Source organism: Myxocyprinus asiaticus, chromosome 31 (genome assembly GCF_019703515.2).
Source record: "Myxocyprinus asiaticus isolate MX2 ecotype Aquarium Trade chromosome 31, UBuf_Myxa_2, whole genome shotgun sequence".
NCBI lineage: Eukaryota > Metazoa > Chordata > Actinopteri > Cypriniformes > Catostomidae > Myxocyprinus > Myxocyprinus asiaticus.
This window is the reverse complement of record NC_059374.1, coordinates 41682889-41700151: the sequence shown is the minus strand read 5'-3', so window position 1 is coordinate 41700151 and position 17263 is coordinate 41682889. Positions and strand designations below refer to the sequence as shown.

The following is a 17263-nucleotide window of genomic DNA, read 5'->3' as shown; positions in this document are numbered from 1 at the left end:
AGTTTCCATCCACTTTTCGCGCTATTTTGTTATCGACAAAGTGAAAATGCGTAAAACAAATTTTTCTAAATTTGCTGTCTTCTGCCTGTTTCCATTCAAATGGCCTTTTATCAATAAAAATGGTGTGCGTGATGACGTCATGCCTAAAAAAATACTTTGTTGCATACGTTTTGGTTTATCGCAAAAGAAATCTGCCCTTAAGCCGTTTCCATACAGAAATGAGCGTTTAACGCTAATTTGCCTCCCGGATGTCCCTGATTTTTTTCCATCGATGTTTTGGTAAAATGGGGAGAGTATCGAGACAATTCATTGAAATTAGCCAGCTTACTGCCATCTTAATTTCACAAATAAATACAATCAGAAGAGGAGGAATTGCAATTAAAAGGGAGCGGTTGCCCTTCTGATAGGACTGTAATATCGGTCCTGATGTTGCGCCTATCGCAGCCGCCTGTTGCCACCGATTCCGACCCGAAAGCGAATCGTCATGGCCCTGTTCAAGCTGGCAACCTGCACCAAGTAGTGGGGGAAACTTTCGGTCTTAGTATAAGGGCCATCCATCGATGTGTATATGCTGTGTGCACAGCTATTAAAGAAATCAGGGTTTACATATATGATACATTCTTGATATTCAATAGGCTATTTTGAACAATCATCTAATCTAAAGCATTGCCATCACAATTGCATTATGTCCCGCATATTTGTCCAGCAACTTCATCAAATTAATTTGTGTCATAATGCAATTTACATTTTCTGAAGAAGCTCAGCAAATGCGGTCCGAGGTAAAGAGGGCTAGATTTAAAATATTTAAAATGTTCAAAAACTTGTTTTCTGAAAGTGAACTCAGCATTGGACAAATAGTTGTGATAGTTTTTTGAAAAAAGTGTAGAACATTCTGAGAATGTCATTCAGCCGTCTTTTTTTTTTTGTCTATAGAACAGGGTAAAGCTAATTTAAGTTTGTGTAAAGAAAAGGCAATTATATAGGCCTAACAATATTATTTTTTTCGTTTGGTAATTTATTTTTTTAATTTAATGCTTTTTTCGTTTGGTAATTTATTTTATTTAATACATGGAATTTTGCCGACATTTTTTCAAAAGCTAAACAATAATTTAATAGAATTGGCTATATGTAAGTGTTCCAAAAAAAGCACACTGAAGCTTTTCTCCTAGTATTGTGTATTTATTTGTAATTTTGTGCACAGAAATGATATATTTTTGTTTTGTGGGCCTGCTGTCTATTATTTTGAACGGTGTGTAAAAGCAGCTTTAATAAGTAAACAGATCTACCACGATTAAATTAATAGCAAATAGTGGCCATTCATTTGTTCTCCATGATATGAGATATTTGTGTTGGCACTCCTGGAAGTGTCATATTTGCAGCATCGGATCTATATGCCATTGAGATCAATCCATAATAACGTACAATAAATTATCTTTCAATGCTGTATACCTTGTTGTCATGATTAACGCAGGTTAACGGTTGGTGTAAACTCTGTCATGTGACACTACATTTTTGCGTTAATGCCAATTTTCTCGACAAAAAGAGTTTCCAAACCAGACATCTGAAGTATCGACATAGAGTTTATGCGCTAGAGATAAACGGAAAAATATTATGTCGACACGTGAAATTTTAGCGATAATTTGCATTTCCATCAGCTTTATTTTGATGCACTAAAACTTTTCCGCAAAAAAATCCTTGGATGGAAACGTAGTTAATGATCACACTCATGCTCTCAAGAAAGCAGCTCGGAAAATGGAGCGCAAGTGGAAGAATGCAAAATTAGAGGTATTTCGTGGTGCATGGAAGGGTAGTGTCTGTAGCTACAGACAGGGACTAAAAGCTGCCAGCACAGCTTATTTTAGCAAACTCAAAGAAAATAACCACAACAATCCTAGGTGTTTATTCAGTACTGTGGCTAAATTGGTTAGGAATAAAGCATCAGCTGAACCAGATATTCTGTAACAGCACAATAGTAATGACTTTCTTTACTGATAAAATTGAAATAATCAGAAATAAAATTGCAACTATGCAATCAACTGTCACAGCACCTCAGAAAACAGTGTCTCATAATTTTGCTCATGAGCAACTTCAATCCTTCGCTGTCATACGTCATGAAGAGCTAACAAAACATATAAAAAAAAAATCAAGCCACAATATGCATGTTAGATCCAATACCAACTAAGATCTTAAAAGAGGTATTCCCAGTAATCTCAGAACCTCTTCTTAATATTACTAACTCCTCGCTATCCTTAGGACATGTCCTAAGAAACTTTAAAATGGCAGTTATCAAACCGCTTATTAAGAAGCCACAGCTTGATCCTAGAGAATTTGCTAATTACAGACCAATTTCAAATGTATCATTTATGTTGAAAATACTAGAAAACTAGAAATACTCCAAATTAGCAGAGTGTATCAATGAAATCAAAGATTGGATGGCCAGAAATTTCCTTCTACTCAATTCCAACAAAACAGAGGTACTAATGGATTGATGGTCTCAGACACGGAGGCAACTGAGATTCATCCTCTGCCACCCGGAGTCACTACGCCACCATGAGGACTTAGAGCGCATGGGAATTGGGCATTCCAAATTGGGGAGAAAAGGGGAGAAAAATAAATAAATAAATAAATAAATAAACTTCAATTGGTTCAAAATGCAGCTGCCAGAGTGCTGTCTAGAACCAAGGAAAATGATCATATTAGCCCCATTCTATCGTCGTTACATTGGCTACCTATTAAATTTCGTATTCATTTTGAAATTCTGTTAACTACATTGGTGTCAGACTCCACTGCTATGTGTCGCTGAAAGATGATGACAAACTACAGCCAATGCCAGCCAGACATCACTTCAGTCTTTTGCCTTCAGAGGATGAACTGGTGCCAACTTCAAATGTAAGACACGGGATACTTCTTATGCCACTGCCTGAAACTTGGATTTAGGATGGACCCCACCGAACCTCACCGAAATGACCTGCAGGTTGAACTGCGATGCACCTTATTAATCTCTGCCTGCATCACCTTTGTCTATTGATGGACTGCACTCTTGAAATGGAATACACAGACTATCAATTAATTGTCAACAAAAGCCTTCATCAGCCAACTAACAAAGGACAATACATCAATGTGAACTTCTGTAGTTAATCCAAGATGAACTTCAAAGACATTAGTCATTCATCTTAAAGTAAAAAAAATATATTTATTTATTTATTAACAATGAACCTTAACGCTTACTTAATTTACAAATTTAAAACCATGACTTGCACTGTACATAAATAACATTGACATTATATTCATGATGTTAGTCAGAGGGGAACTGGCCCCCACAGTGAGTCTGGTTTCTCCCAAGGTTATTTTTCTCCATTAACCAACATCTTATGGAGTTTTGTGCTCCTTGTCACAGTCACCTTCAGCTTGCTCACAGGGGTTCTAAAATACAATTATTATGTAATTATTTAATTTCTATACACAATTTACAACCATATTTAATCAAATTACACAAATGATCACTCTAAGACTTTATAGATATTACAGTTTTATTTTTTGTTAATGCATGATTTCCTGTAAAGCTGCTTTGAAATTATGTGTGTTGTGAAAAGCGCTATACAAATAAAAATGACTTGACCTTTACCCATTACATTGGTGCCGAAACCCGGGAAGGAGAAGGGATGCACTGTCGCGGAGTCCCCACCGATGCCATCTGCCAGGGGAGCAGTCGCGGCCGTCTGCCTGGGGACGGAGGGGTCGCTGCCTGCCACCGAGAGTCAGAGGAACCGCTGTCGTCCGGCGAGAAAGGGGAGGAGCCTTTCTGTCCACTAGGGGTCGGAGGACTCGCTGCCGTCTGCCGGGGGAGGAGCGAGCTGTTGTGCGCCAGAGGTCAGAGGAGTGGCTGAGGACCAGGTGACGGCGTGTCCGGGGAATGGCGAGCCAGTTTTTTTTCGCTCTCTCTGTCACTCCACCTCGCTCTTTCCCTCCCCTCGTCTCTCCCAAGGCTCAAGAAAGGTGGGGAAGACCTGCCGGCAGGCACGGCTGGAAGGGCAACACCCCCCCCTCCAGGAAGGGAGGGGAGTACATCATGCCGGGGGTTTCCCCGGCCTGAGTCGGGCAATGAAGGAGTGTGATGGAGGAGGAGGGTGGGGCCGTGAGGACACACACCCAGCCCTGAATCAGGCTAATCAGCCTGGAGGGGGATAAAGACTAGCCGGAGGCACCAGTTTGGGAGAGAGAGAGCCACATGTGGACGCTGTGTGTGTCTATGCGTTTGTTTGTTTTATGATGTTTTAAGTTGCGTTTATGACATTAAAGTTTAAGTTGACTGTTCTGCCGGTTCACGCCTCCTCCTTGCCCATCCCTTACCTGTTACAATGTTCTACTTGGGTAAATTATGTTGTATGAGGTGGAAGTGATGTTGCAAAGTAGGACCTCTTCCTGGATAAACATCTTTGATTGGCATTGGAGCCTTATTCCAGTCAGACAAACATGGTTCTAACCCTAACCATAAACTACTCAGAGTTAAATGATGTTAAAAAGAATCAGGGTTCCCACTACTTTTGACCAATGAATTTCCATGAGTATTCCAGTTGTTCGTGATTACTGGATAAGTATTTTGCACTCAAAAAGTGCCCTTATGCCTAAACCTACTGAACCCTAACCCACCCACCCAAATCAACCAACCATTCATCAATCCATCCCCCTCACCTGCAGACTCCATTTTCCACATCTTCCAGTCCAAACTGAGCATCAAACTCCAGTAGGATGCGTGTGTGGGGGGGTGAGAGCAGTTTCCACGACAACAGCAGGTTGCGCGGGTATGCGTTGGGGAACCGCGGGCTCTGGACATGACCTCCGCCCTTGACCATGATAATCTCTTCTTTCCGGTACAAGTCTGTGAGGTGATTGCTGTCTGTTACTGGTCACAACAGGTTAGTGCATTTACTCTCGGAAACAAACAAACAAGCAAGCAAGCAAGCAAGCAAACAAACAAACAAACAAACAAAAAGATATATACATATAACACATATATAGGGTTAGAATCTGCTTCATTTCAGGTCAGTTAAAAAAGTAGCATGAATTCAGTTCAGGAAATTAATTAAAATCACTTCAAATTCTCTTCAGGAATAGAACTAAATTTACTTCAGGTTCTCTTTTGGAAATTAAACTCTCACTACTGGTACTCCTCAGGAAAAGCGCAAAAATCAATTAGAATTTTCTTCTGGAAAATGAATGTACATGTGATTCTCTTCAGGAAATGAACTTAATTCACTTCTGTCTGTCTTTGGAAAAAGTTTTGGCCGAAACGAATTTGAGCTAAATATCTGAACTTAGTGCACTTAATGGACCACATAATCTCTGAAAGAAGATGCACACAAAAGTTAAACATGGGCAACAAGAGAAGTGAGACAGAAAAAGGGGGCGACGGGTCTACAGTAACAGTCAGGTACACTCTTATCCCACAAGATAAAATATTAAAAACAGCAAAAGTTATGCAACAGGAAAACACAAAGGCATTTAAAGTGACAGTTGATAAACCTTTAAAACAATTATCAACTTTGATGTATTTTAAAGAAATTTATAAGGTGAAGTGTACAACTTAAGCGCCACTAACAGCACCAGTCAGAATGGCAAAAATAACTGTTTCCAGACAAGTTTTCTGAATACTCCCTGTCTACCATTGGTTGCCAAACAGATAGTCCCGCCCCAAACTTATGCCATGGGTTAAGTCTTAGTATTTTAACATCAAATTAATGATACACTTCACCTTTAAAGAATGCATGATACACTGATTGAAAATGACAGCACTGACAGTGATCTGATATGACTGGCTGTGCTAAAAAAGAATTCAAAGGATGCAGTTATGACGATGTTTTCATTTTTAAAAAAGCTGCATGACTCGATCACCATGGGGTGCTCTTTTGCATCATTATAAACATGGGTAGGAGGCATGTCCCTCCTAACCACACACACCCTGATTACTGATCCATGCACACAAACACTTGTGATTACGGCTGTACTGTGGGAGCAGGGCCAACATCCATCACCATGACAACCTACTGACCCATGAGCTTTAAAATGAACTTAACACTCACACAAAAATAAGACTCAAAAATACACACATTACCCGCTCATTTCACCTCTATAAGTGTGAGGTTGACAGACTGTCTCACACCTTTATGCTAAATCAGCCTCATTTACACAATCACACATAAACACACACATCATTACTTTTTGAATGCCAATTTGCTTCAACTTTCTGAGAACAAATACACACTTAAAAACAGATTTTTCCACAGTCACGCACTGTAAAAGCTCTTCTTAAAGTTTGTCATGTTAGAGTTCACACTGTCAGCTAAGACATGTTTTAAAATGCTCCTGAAAGATGTTAAAATAAGAGGCTCTTTTACAAAGCCTAGTTTACTGGCTTGTTGTCTACTCCCTACATAGGCAGCATCCTAACTGCAACAGAACCTGAAAGTGACTGATTATGAAAGCTCTACATAGATAGCAACTCTGTGCCACAGAAATTCATAATTCACAGTGCATCATGGGAGTAGGCGATCGCTGCAGAGCTCTTTTGGCACACTTTGTTTGCCGCATATCTCTGATTGGTTGATTTTCTCTCCTCAGTTTAATTGTGTAATTGTCACAATTCCAAAAATCACAATGGTCCTAAAAATAGGCTTCATTTTCGTCATGCAAAATATAGTTTCTGTTTTCTTGATTTTAGGGTGAAATATGACCCAAACGTGTTCTTCGAGATTCACGTTCACATACACAAGTTAATACAGAGTTCAAACACACGCATAAACTTTATGATGATCCAGTTTGTGCGTGTGACTCCTCGATGAAAAGCTACTGTATGACCCTGGTGTCTGGCATTTTTACCCGATCTTAGAGGAGCATCAATGCATGACATACTGAAACTCGGTCCAAGAGGAGGTGACTACAGTGTGTGTGTGTTTGTGTGTGTGTCCAACTATTTCTAGATTTTCTCACCTAGTGTGGTGTTCTGTGCTGGAGTGAGAGATCATGCTGAAACTGTTACTCAGTTGGAACTCAAAAGCAGAATCTATTCCTGAATGTCTCGAGTCACACACAGTTTGAGACGCATCTGATTATTCATACTAATAAACAAATTTTACATCAGTCAGCACACTTACATTAGTGCATTAGAGACCTAATACTGTAACTGAACCTTTGTTCTTGTATCCATAGCAACCCAGCTTTATATCACTGTTTAATTTTGAGATATAAAGTAACAAAACAGTAGATTGATACAAATTTCTGTAAACTCCTATGGGTCATTCCGTTTCAACTCAACCAGAGGTTCCTGGCTCAAAATTTTGTTTTTTATATTTTTTTCCTCCAGATGAAATAAAAACTTTGTCAGCACCATCTCTATATGATACATACCAAATTTTGTGTGAATCAGAAAAACAGCCTATGACAGTTTAAAAAAGTAAGTTGTTCAAAAGCCAAATCCAAAAACTAGATATAGGTATTGCACTAACTGAAGAGCCACACGTGATGTTTATTCTTAATAACAATGTATTTTGGACTCTTGAAAATCAAGATATTTAGGGGTCCAAGCACCGAAGGTGATGCTCATTTTGGCCATAACTCTGGAACCATAAGGTCTAGAATCAAAATTCTACAAAATGTATGATTTAATTTCCGTTTATAAAAATGGTCAGCTAATTTCAATTTTCTGAAAAACCTACTCTTTCAAACTCCTAGACCGTTTTCTGAATCGCACGAAATTTGGTGTACATCTTCTACATACCCTCATGGTTAAAATTAACTCACAGAATTTTGATATGTCAAATCCTTTTGAAGATATAAGTGAATCAATTTGTTCAGTTATGCATAATTTAAGCCCAAATGTGATGAAACCCGGTACACATAGTCAACAAGACATTTTGTCTGAGCATGCACGCAAAGTTCACCCAACGGGGGCATGACAACTAACAGTGTGTTCACACTTGTAGTTCGGTTCTCCTGGTCCTCTTGTTCTGGACCAAAAAAGAAAATGATACATTTAGTCCTGGTTCGCTTAGCATTCAAACTGGCATTTTAACACCGAAACTAAAGCTACAAAACAAAAGGCATCAGGAAAAAGTCACAATCTGATTGGACAGCTTTTATGGCGTATATTTTGCGACGGAACTTGCCGAACATCCAAAACAATGCTGGCTGCTGGGCGAAATGTGCTCGTTAGATTTATATATGTTTATATGGTGGTATTTTTACCAGCTGAGAACAAATGAAGAGCTAGTAAAATGTGTAAAGGAGTCAAAACAGCACCAGGAATTCTTCCATTGCACACACAAACAAAGATATGCTGCAAGGACGGCTGACGGCGGTTCAGACGCCTGTACCGATGGGCAAAATAACTCCTATGATGAGAAGAACCAGGTATGCTCGAGATCAGTATTAGGCAAATTACTTCCTGTTTTTGGTCCGTTTAGACATCTTTGGTCCATGTTGCGTTCAAATATCAATCGAAGTACACTAGAGTTTGGAAGCAGACTGAGACTCACTATTCAGGCAGTCACGGTCCGCTTGTTTGGTGCGCACCAAGGTTCGGATGGCAGCGTTCACACTTGTTCAAATGAACCGCACTAACAGAGCAATCGCACCAGAGTTCATTTAAATCGAACCAAACCTGCCAAGTGTGAACACACCCTAAAAAACTGTCAGTTTCGCAGCCATTTGATCCACAAAATTAAAATTAAATATACAATTTCTTTGGTTCAAGTGCTAACATATCCTTAAAATACCAATTCGAAAAATCTACAAAAATGGCTGCCAGCAGCCAATCAAATTTCAGCAGCTCATAACCTGCGTTGTGAATGGCTGATCATTATGAAATTTGGCGTCCACTTACAGGTTGCCAAAATTAGGCTGCAAACCAAATTTTGTAAGAATCAGCCACAAGGTGGAGCTATAATAAGCAAATTCATTTTGTCTAATAACTCGGGAATCGTAGAGGCTAGAATAAAAAAATTAGTTTCCACTGAACCCTTTAGTGCCTCTGAATCAAATGGTCATATGGATTTAATTTTTTACGATTTTTGATACATCAAACTGTTCGTGTGTAACGAATCAAAACATCTGACAGCGGGGACGCCAAACATGAAGCGAAGCTGTTTCTTTGCACACTTTGAAATAATGAGACAAAAATGTGTAATATGTCATAAGCATCATGTCTTGAGGGACCCTAAGCATTTTGGGGACAACGTCAATTACTGGTCAAGAAATTGGATTTTTTTTTTTTTTTTTTGCTTAGAACTTTTACGAAATTTGATCTAAAATCATGAGACTAGCTTCTTTGGACTCCTTAGGACATACCGAGTGCATGGATACCAATTTTAACCTGGTCAGCCATATTACCAGTTTGCCATTCTGAATTATGTCTAAAATGTACTTTTTCAAACTCGTCCTGGGTCTGATTTACATGATAATTAGTACCCTCCTGAAAAATAATCAAAAGAATTTTGATTCGCTAAGTCGTTCGGAAGATATAAACTAATATGCTTCTGGGTGTGGCCCATTATGACTAATTGGCCTGTATCTTGTGAGGGGAACGTTCTAACTTAACACAACTTAGTACACATGGACAACAGAACACTCTGAGGTCACGTGCAAAATCTCATCAATTTTAGATGCTAGGGGGCACTATAACTTAAGAAAATCTTTGTGGAGTTTGTCAATGGAGTCTTTTTTTTCTTACATTCATTTTATTCCTGTTTAAACTGGTATCACAATCCAAAAACAAGACCATACCATCACTTATTTGAATAATTTATTTGGTATTTTATAGCTCCATGCCAACAACAGACAGCACAAGATGAGAACACGTTCTTGCATTCAAAACACAGCTTGTCGGAGGGTAAATTCGAAGGCAGGGATCTCAAGACGTGTTTTTCTAAGTTTCAAACTTCATTTAACTTGACACAGCAAACTAAAAATGGTACATTTATGAAATGACGCAACCGAGACGCTCCAAAAGCGTCCGTCTGACCCAGGTGTACATCCTTAAACAAGCCCTTATAATAAATCTTGGACTGATTGAAGAATTAAATTGCTAATTGGATTGCTGTGAACTGTAGGCCAATGATTGGCTTATGTTCAATAATATGGAAATAAACAATATATTGCATTCTAAAGCCACTTTTTGTATTATCTTTTTTAATGCTTCACTTGTGTGCCAAAATGCATTTTAATTATCTGTATTATTATTTTTTCAATATATATATTTGATTTATAATGATTTAAATAGAACTATAATTATTGATCATTATATACTGAATTATTGTTATTTGAGGGGCTTCCTTAGCAAATATTTATGTATGTGATTTAATTAATCGGCATACCATGTAATTAATTTGATTAAAAAAAATTTTTAAACAAATTGACAGCCCTAATTTATATTTATATATATATATATATATATATTATATATATATATATATATATATATATATATATATATATATATATAACCCTTTATCTGGTGAAAATATTGGCTATAAAAAACTTAATTTGGTAAATCCTTAAATATAGAGTACTGCAACTGAGTCTCCATTTCAAAATAAGAGTCCCCGGTGAATTTCAGGCTTGTTTATAGTTAAAAGTCCTACGTTATGAACCAAATCCTCATTTTTTTTTCACATTAAGATAATAAAAAAAGATAGGAAATTTTAAGAAAAAAAAAAGAAGATTTTAAAAACTATTGACCGATTCATCGAGTGGTGGTGGCGTTGTGGGTTAAAGCACAGAACTGGTAAGCAGAAGGTTGCCGGTTCGATCCCAACAGCCAACACCATTGTGTTCTTGAGCAAGGCACTTAACTCCAGGTTGCACCGGGGGGGATTGTCCCTGTTGGCTGTTGGGATCATACATCATGATGGCACCGTGGATGGCTGCCTCGGTGTGGAGCGCTCCTATTGTTTTGTTGTTTTTGTTTGTTTGTCCTGTGTTTAGTAATCTTTTTCCAGTCAGTTTTGCCAGAGACGAACTGCTGCATATTTGACAGCTTATACCAGACAGTCTTTTCCCGGTTTTTGAATATTCAGACGTTTTGCTAGACATTTTAGTTGGAGGTGCGGCTTTGTTGTTCAGGAGACGCAGGCGAGGAAGAAAAGCCGGTGCGCTGGTCAAACTCCATCGGCGGGGCTTTCGAACAACGCTGCCGAGCATTCATCTTGCAAATCTTCGCTTTCTTCCTAACAAAACGGACGAACTACATCTCCTCACCCGCACAGATAAGGACTTTTCAACCTCTGCTGCCTTGTGCTTCACAGAAACCTGGATGAGTGAAGCCATTCCGGACAGCGCGTTACATCTGTCGGGATTCCAGCTGTTCAGAGCGGATTGCATCGCGGAGTTAATGGGGAAAACGAGAGGTGGTGGAACATGCTTTTATATCAATGAAAGTTGGTGTACAGATGTAACAACATTAAAGAGGATGTGCTGTCCTAATTTGGAATGCTCTTTATTAACTGTAAGCCTTTCTACTTGCCGCGGGAGTTTTCCTCGTTTATTCTGGTGAGTGCGTATATCGCGCCAGACGTGTGTTTGAACACAGCGCTGCAACAGCTGGCTGATCAAATCACAGACACAGAACAACAATACCCGGACTCAGTTATTATTATTCTTGGGGATTTTAACAAAGCAAATCTCACACGTGAACTGCCCAAATACAAACAGCACATCACATGCCCAACCAGAGACAGGAACATACTGGATCATTGCTACACAACAATAAAGGATGCATATTGCTCTGTCCCTAGAGCAGCTTTGGGACTCTCTGATCACTGTCTGGTTCATCTTCTTCTAACCTACATGCAGAAATTAAAATCAACCAAGCCAGTAGTAAGGACTGTAAAGAGATGGACCAATGAAGCAGAGCTAGAACTACAAGCCTGATTCGATTGCACGGATTGGAGTGTTTTTGAGGCTGCAGCCACAGACCTGGATGAGCTCACAGATACTGTTACATCATATATCAGTTTCTGTGAGGATATGTGCATTCCTACTAGGACTTATTTAAAGTTCAACAATGACAAACCATGGTTTACAGCAGAGCTCAGGCAGCTTCGTCAGGCCAAAGAGGATGCTTACAGGGGTGGGGATAAAGTCTTGTACAATCAGGCCAGGAACACACTGAACAAGGAAATCAGAGTGGCTAAAAGAAGATACTCTGAGAAGCTGAAAAACAAGTTTTCAGCTAACGACCCTGCATCAGTGTGGAGTGGCATGAAACAACTCACAAATTACAGGACTCCTACCCCCAACCCTGTGGTGGACCAACAACTGGCTCACGACCTGAATGTGTTCTACTGCAGATTTGAGAGGCCCAATCTCACACCCCACACCCACTCTGACCTTCACTTCACACAAACACCAACACCTCCTTCAACCCCCCTCCTCCCCCCTCCTGCTACTCAACCTTCACTTAAGATCTGTGAAGATAATGTGAGCCGCATCTTTCGGAAACAAAAGACAAGGAAAGCTTCAGGCCCAGATGGCATCTCACCAGCATGTCTTTGATCCTGTGCTAACCAGCTGGTCCCCATCTTCACACAGATCTTCAATAGATCACTGGAGCAGTGTGAAGTCCCATGCTGCTTCAAATGCTCAATCATTATTCCTATCCCAAAGAAACCAAAAATCACAAGACTATAGACCTGTCGCCCTGACGTCTGTGGTCATGAAATCATTTGAGAGACTGGTGTTGGCCCACCTGAAGGACATCACTGGACCCTTTCTAGATCCCCTTCAATTTGCTTATCTAGCAAACAGGTCTGTGGAAGATGCAGTCAACATGGGATTGCATCATATCCTGCAACATCTGGACAGACCAGGGTCATATGCAAGGATCCTTTTTGTGGACTTAAGTTCGGCTTTCAACACCATCATCCCAGCTATACTCCAGAATAAATTACACCAGCTCTCTGTTCCCATGTCTATCTGTCAGTGGATTACCAGCTATCTGAAGGACAGGCAGCAGCTTGTGAGACAGGGGAAACTCACTTCCAGCACCTGTACAATCAGCACTGGTGCCCTCCAGGGATGTGTGCTCTCCCCACTACTCTTCTCCCTCTACACCAATGACTGCATCGCCAAGGACCCCTCTGTCAAGCTCCTGAAGTTTGCAGATGACACCACTGTCATCGGCCTCATCCAAGACGATGATGAGTCTCCATACAGAAGGGAGGTTGAACAGCTGGCTGTCTGGTGCAGTCAAAACAACCTTGAGCTGAACACGCTCAAAATGGTGGAGATTATTGTGGACTTTAGGAGGAACACCCCAACACTGACCCCCTCACCATTCTAAACAGCATTGTGGCGGCAGTGGATTCATTCAGGTTCCTGGGCACTACCATCTCACAGGACCTGAAGTGGGAGACACACATGGACTCCACTGTGAAAAAGGCTCAGCAGAACTTCGTTCGCCAGCTGAGGAAATTCAACCTGCCACAGGCGCTGCTGATATGGTTTTACTCAGCAGTCATTGAGTCTGTCCTCTGCACTCCAATAACTGTCTGGTTTGGTTCAGCTATGAAATCAGATATCAGAAGACTACAAAGGACAGTTCGGACTGCTGAGAGGATTATTGGTTGCCCCCTGCCCCCCCTTCAAGAACTATACACTCCCAGAGTGAGGAAAAAATCACTCTGGACCCCACTCACCCTGCCCACTACCTTTTTGAACTGTTGCCTTCTGGCCGACGCTTCAGAGCTCTGAGCACCAGAACCGTCAGGCACAGGAACAGTTTTTTCCCCTCAGGCTATCCATCTCATGAACAGTTAAATTGCCCCATTGAGCAATAACTATGTGCAATACACAGTTTAGTCTTTTTTATATTTATCCAACACATCCAACCTCTTCTGCCATTTCATTACTCTGAAAATGAAACAAAACAAACATTTACACTGTACATAACAGATAACAGATTTGTATTAGACTGCACTAAGTATGCGTATGTGTGTATGTATGTATGTATGTGTGTGTATGTACGTATGTGTATAACTATTTTTTATTTTTTATTATTATCTATGTCTTGTTGCTGATTTGTATGGTTGTACACTGGAAGCTCCTGTCACCAAGACAAATTCCTTGTATGTGTAAGCATACTTGGCAATAAATCTGATTCTGATTCTAATAAGTGCACTGTAAGTCGCTTTGGATAAAAGCATCTGCCAAATGCGTAAATGTAATGTCATCGGTTAGCGGTCTTTTCCACCACCTTAAATATCAGTTTTGGAAAAATCCACTATTGGTTGACCTCTACCTCTATGTAATTTCTAAACCACTTTAATATTCCCTCACTCACACACACACCTGGAACACAACAAGGTCCGAAAACATCAGATTCTAATCCATAATTCCCAGTCTTTTGTTTGCCATCATCAGTTTTAGCTGCTTTTGTAGTTGACAGCACTGATCCTTTAATCTGTAAATGTGTTTGGAAGTGAACCAGTGTACTGCCCCCAACACACTAGAACTCGGTGGTATTTTTTCAAGAGCAAAAGAAGCCAGACATGTGACATGAACAGAGAAGATCAGAGAGCTGTAAACCTGTTCAGACAAGCTTGAGCTGATCACAACATGAACAGAACTAATATTCATGCCCATGCCCATTTACAGCAACCCCAAAAAGTATTTGGACACAGACATCGCACTTAATCAAACTGTTTGAATGTCAGTCCGTTAGATTACAGAATATCAAAGCAAAGTGTTATCTGCAAACAAATGCTGCTAGAGATTTTCCAAGAACTAACCGAGCTGTCACAGCATTAAATAACAAAATCCAAGTTGTCTTTATTTTAAAGAAAAATACTAACCTACTTTTTAAGGTACAAGGGCCTGATCACTGTGGTGGTTCCCTAAAGAGGAGCTTTTTTGTACCTTTAGTAAAATGTTTAACTCATTTTGTTCATAATTGCACCCTATGGAACTATTGTGTTCCATAAAAGGTACATTTGTATGTTTTGTTCCTCTCAGAACACCAATGTACCTGCACAGTATATTTTAATCTCCTTAAGGGAGATGTACCCAGTGACAGCTGTTTTTTTTTCAGAGAGTGTGAAGTAGCACAAGCACACTTTATATTCCGGGTTTAATACAAATAAAGCTATATAAACTGCGTTTGTGGCACAACACTGATTACCATAATTTATTTCAACTTGCCCCTCCTTTTCTTTAAAAAAAAAAAAAAAAAAAAATCTCAGGGCACTTACAATGGAAGTGAATGGGGCCAATCATAAACTTTAAATACTCACTATTTTCACAAGTTTAGCCACAAGACATAAACAATATGAGTGTTAACATGATTTTAGTGTGACAAAATCACGTACTAATCTTTTCTGTGTAGAGTTATCCAATTTTACAACTTCAGTGCCATGACGATGTAGTCAACAAACCCTCAAATGATCGTAAAAACGATAACTTTACAGCTGAAATAATACAGAAGAATTAATGTAAGTGCTTTTATAAAATTATAAGCTTCACATTTCTGCCTTTAAACCCTCCAAAAATTGGCCCCATTCACTTCCATTGTAAGTGCCTCACTGTAACCTCCATTTTTGCTTATACAAATTATTTTTTGTGCCAATCAACATTATGGCACAAATGCTGTCCATTGAGCTTAACTTGTAGTGAACCCAGAATATTCCTTTAAGCAAAACATTTCACAAAAGGTGGTTTGTTAGCTTTTAAATCATGAAAAAAAAAAAGTGTCCAAAACAGTATTAGTATAGTTTTCTGACATTTCAAACCTACTGTAGCAAACTTTCTATGAAATGTTGTGCTTGGGCTTTCTTTTAAAATAAATGACACTTTTCCAAGTGCGTCTTAGCTCTCCAAATACTCTTTGGGGCCACAGTTATCTCCAAACTCACCATTGCTGCGTGTGTTTGAAGCCCTGAGCGCTCTGGAGGACATCACCTGGACCTGTGTGCCGTAATTGTCGCCTTTGATCGCGGCAATCAGCGAACAAACGAGCAGCCACATGATCTGGACGCGAACCGAGCGCTGATCCGTGATCCAAAAGCGCCACATGGATCCGGAGTTTCCACCGTCCACAAATCCACACAACAGGTTCATATAAACCAAGCCACGGAATTCAAAGACTCCAACTCTATCTGCTTGTATCCCGTTTAGCCCTGAGTTTATAATTCCAGCAAAGCAGTTTCCATTCCTGAAGCGTTTACGGAAATCCAAGGACGCGTAAAGAAAAGAGTAACAATTACGCGCGCTTTCCTGACGCGCTCACACATCAAACTCCTGCTGAAAGATCAGATTGGTGAGCTGGTGAGAAATGGAAGGAGAAAGGAACCCCGGGGAGGGTTGGACCCTGTTCATCCAGTCAGTTAGAAGGAAATAACGCCCGCGATGCGAGCTTTTAAAGCGTTTGTTGGAATATTTCCCGTCGGTGCGTAACGCTGCCACTCTTTTCCTGTTTGTTTCGCCTCAAGCAAAGTGTTTGAAGAGTCAAACTCAGCGTTAAGCACGCAGTTGAAATACTTCAGCAGGCCGTGAAATCACTTGTTTGAAGTCGGGTTTCAGCCTGTTTCATGTGAAATTACGTCTAATGAATATAAAGGTTGTTTCTTAATGTTTCAACATGCGATTGAGACCTGAAAAGGGACCTTCAAAACACACAAGAACTTCCTGAGGCATCTTAACGGGAAACCCTTATTAGATGAGTGCATTTCCGCCCTGAAAGTTGGAAGCCTATATTTTTTTTTCAGTAGTATATATGGGATTATAAATAAACACTGAATATATATATATATATATATATATATATATATATATATATATATATATATATATATATATATATATATTATTTCTAAACATTTGTTTACAAAATGCAACACTGTGCCAGCAGTTTAAGTAGGTCTATAATAATGGCTGTGTTTGCTAGTAGTCTAGCAAATACTGCATACTATAGCTTCTGGGAACATGACGTCAGCAACGCAATGCATGTTGGGACTTTAGGACACAGAAGCTGTGGTGGATACTGTGTTGTATTGGAAATAGATGGTATAGTTTGTATTATACAGATAAAAATACGTAACAATGGTGAATGCTTGTTGTGTAATTTACTGCCGTAATCGCACTCACGACCGGCGTGGAAACCGTATTTCAAATAGAGTGCGATTGGTCTTCGTTTGGCCCATTACTGTTTTTTTTTTCTTTTTTTTTTCTGTTTATTATCACTGTGTACTAATATATGATAACCGATGAGCGTGTCCTA

The 17263-nt window shown here is 39.6% G+C and overlaps 1 protein-coding gene across 5 annotated transcripts in view; it reads right to left on the bottom strand.

Moving 5' to 3' along the window:
- The window catches only part of pdgfd (platelet derived growth factor d), a 92411-nt gene extending 75739 nt beyond the window's left edge, over window positions 1-16672 (bottom strand). For 2 of the 5 annotated variants that reach the window (XM_051666325.1, XM_051666327.1), the window contains exons 1-2: window positions 15900-16659; window positions 4693-4903 (exon numbers count right to left, since the gene is read on the bottom strand). In XM_051666325.1, coding sequence (XP_051522285.1) covers window positions 4693-4903; window positions 15900-16104 — 416 coding nt within the window. In that variant the 5' untranslated portion in view covers window positions 16105-16659. Of the gene's footprint in view, window positions 1-4692; window positions 4904-15899 lie in introns of all 5 variants that reach the window. The other 3 variants (XM_051666329.1, XM_051666328.1, XM_051666326.1) reach the window with 3 other exon arrangements.
- Between the last annotated feature and the right edge of the window lie 591 nt (window positions 16673-17263).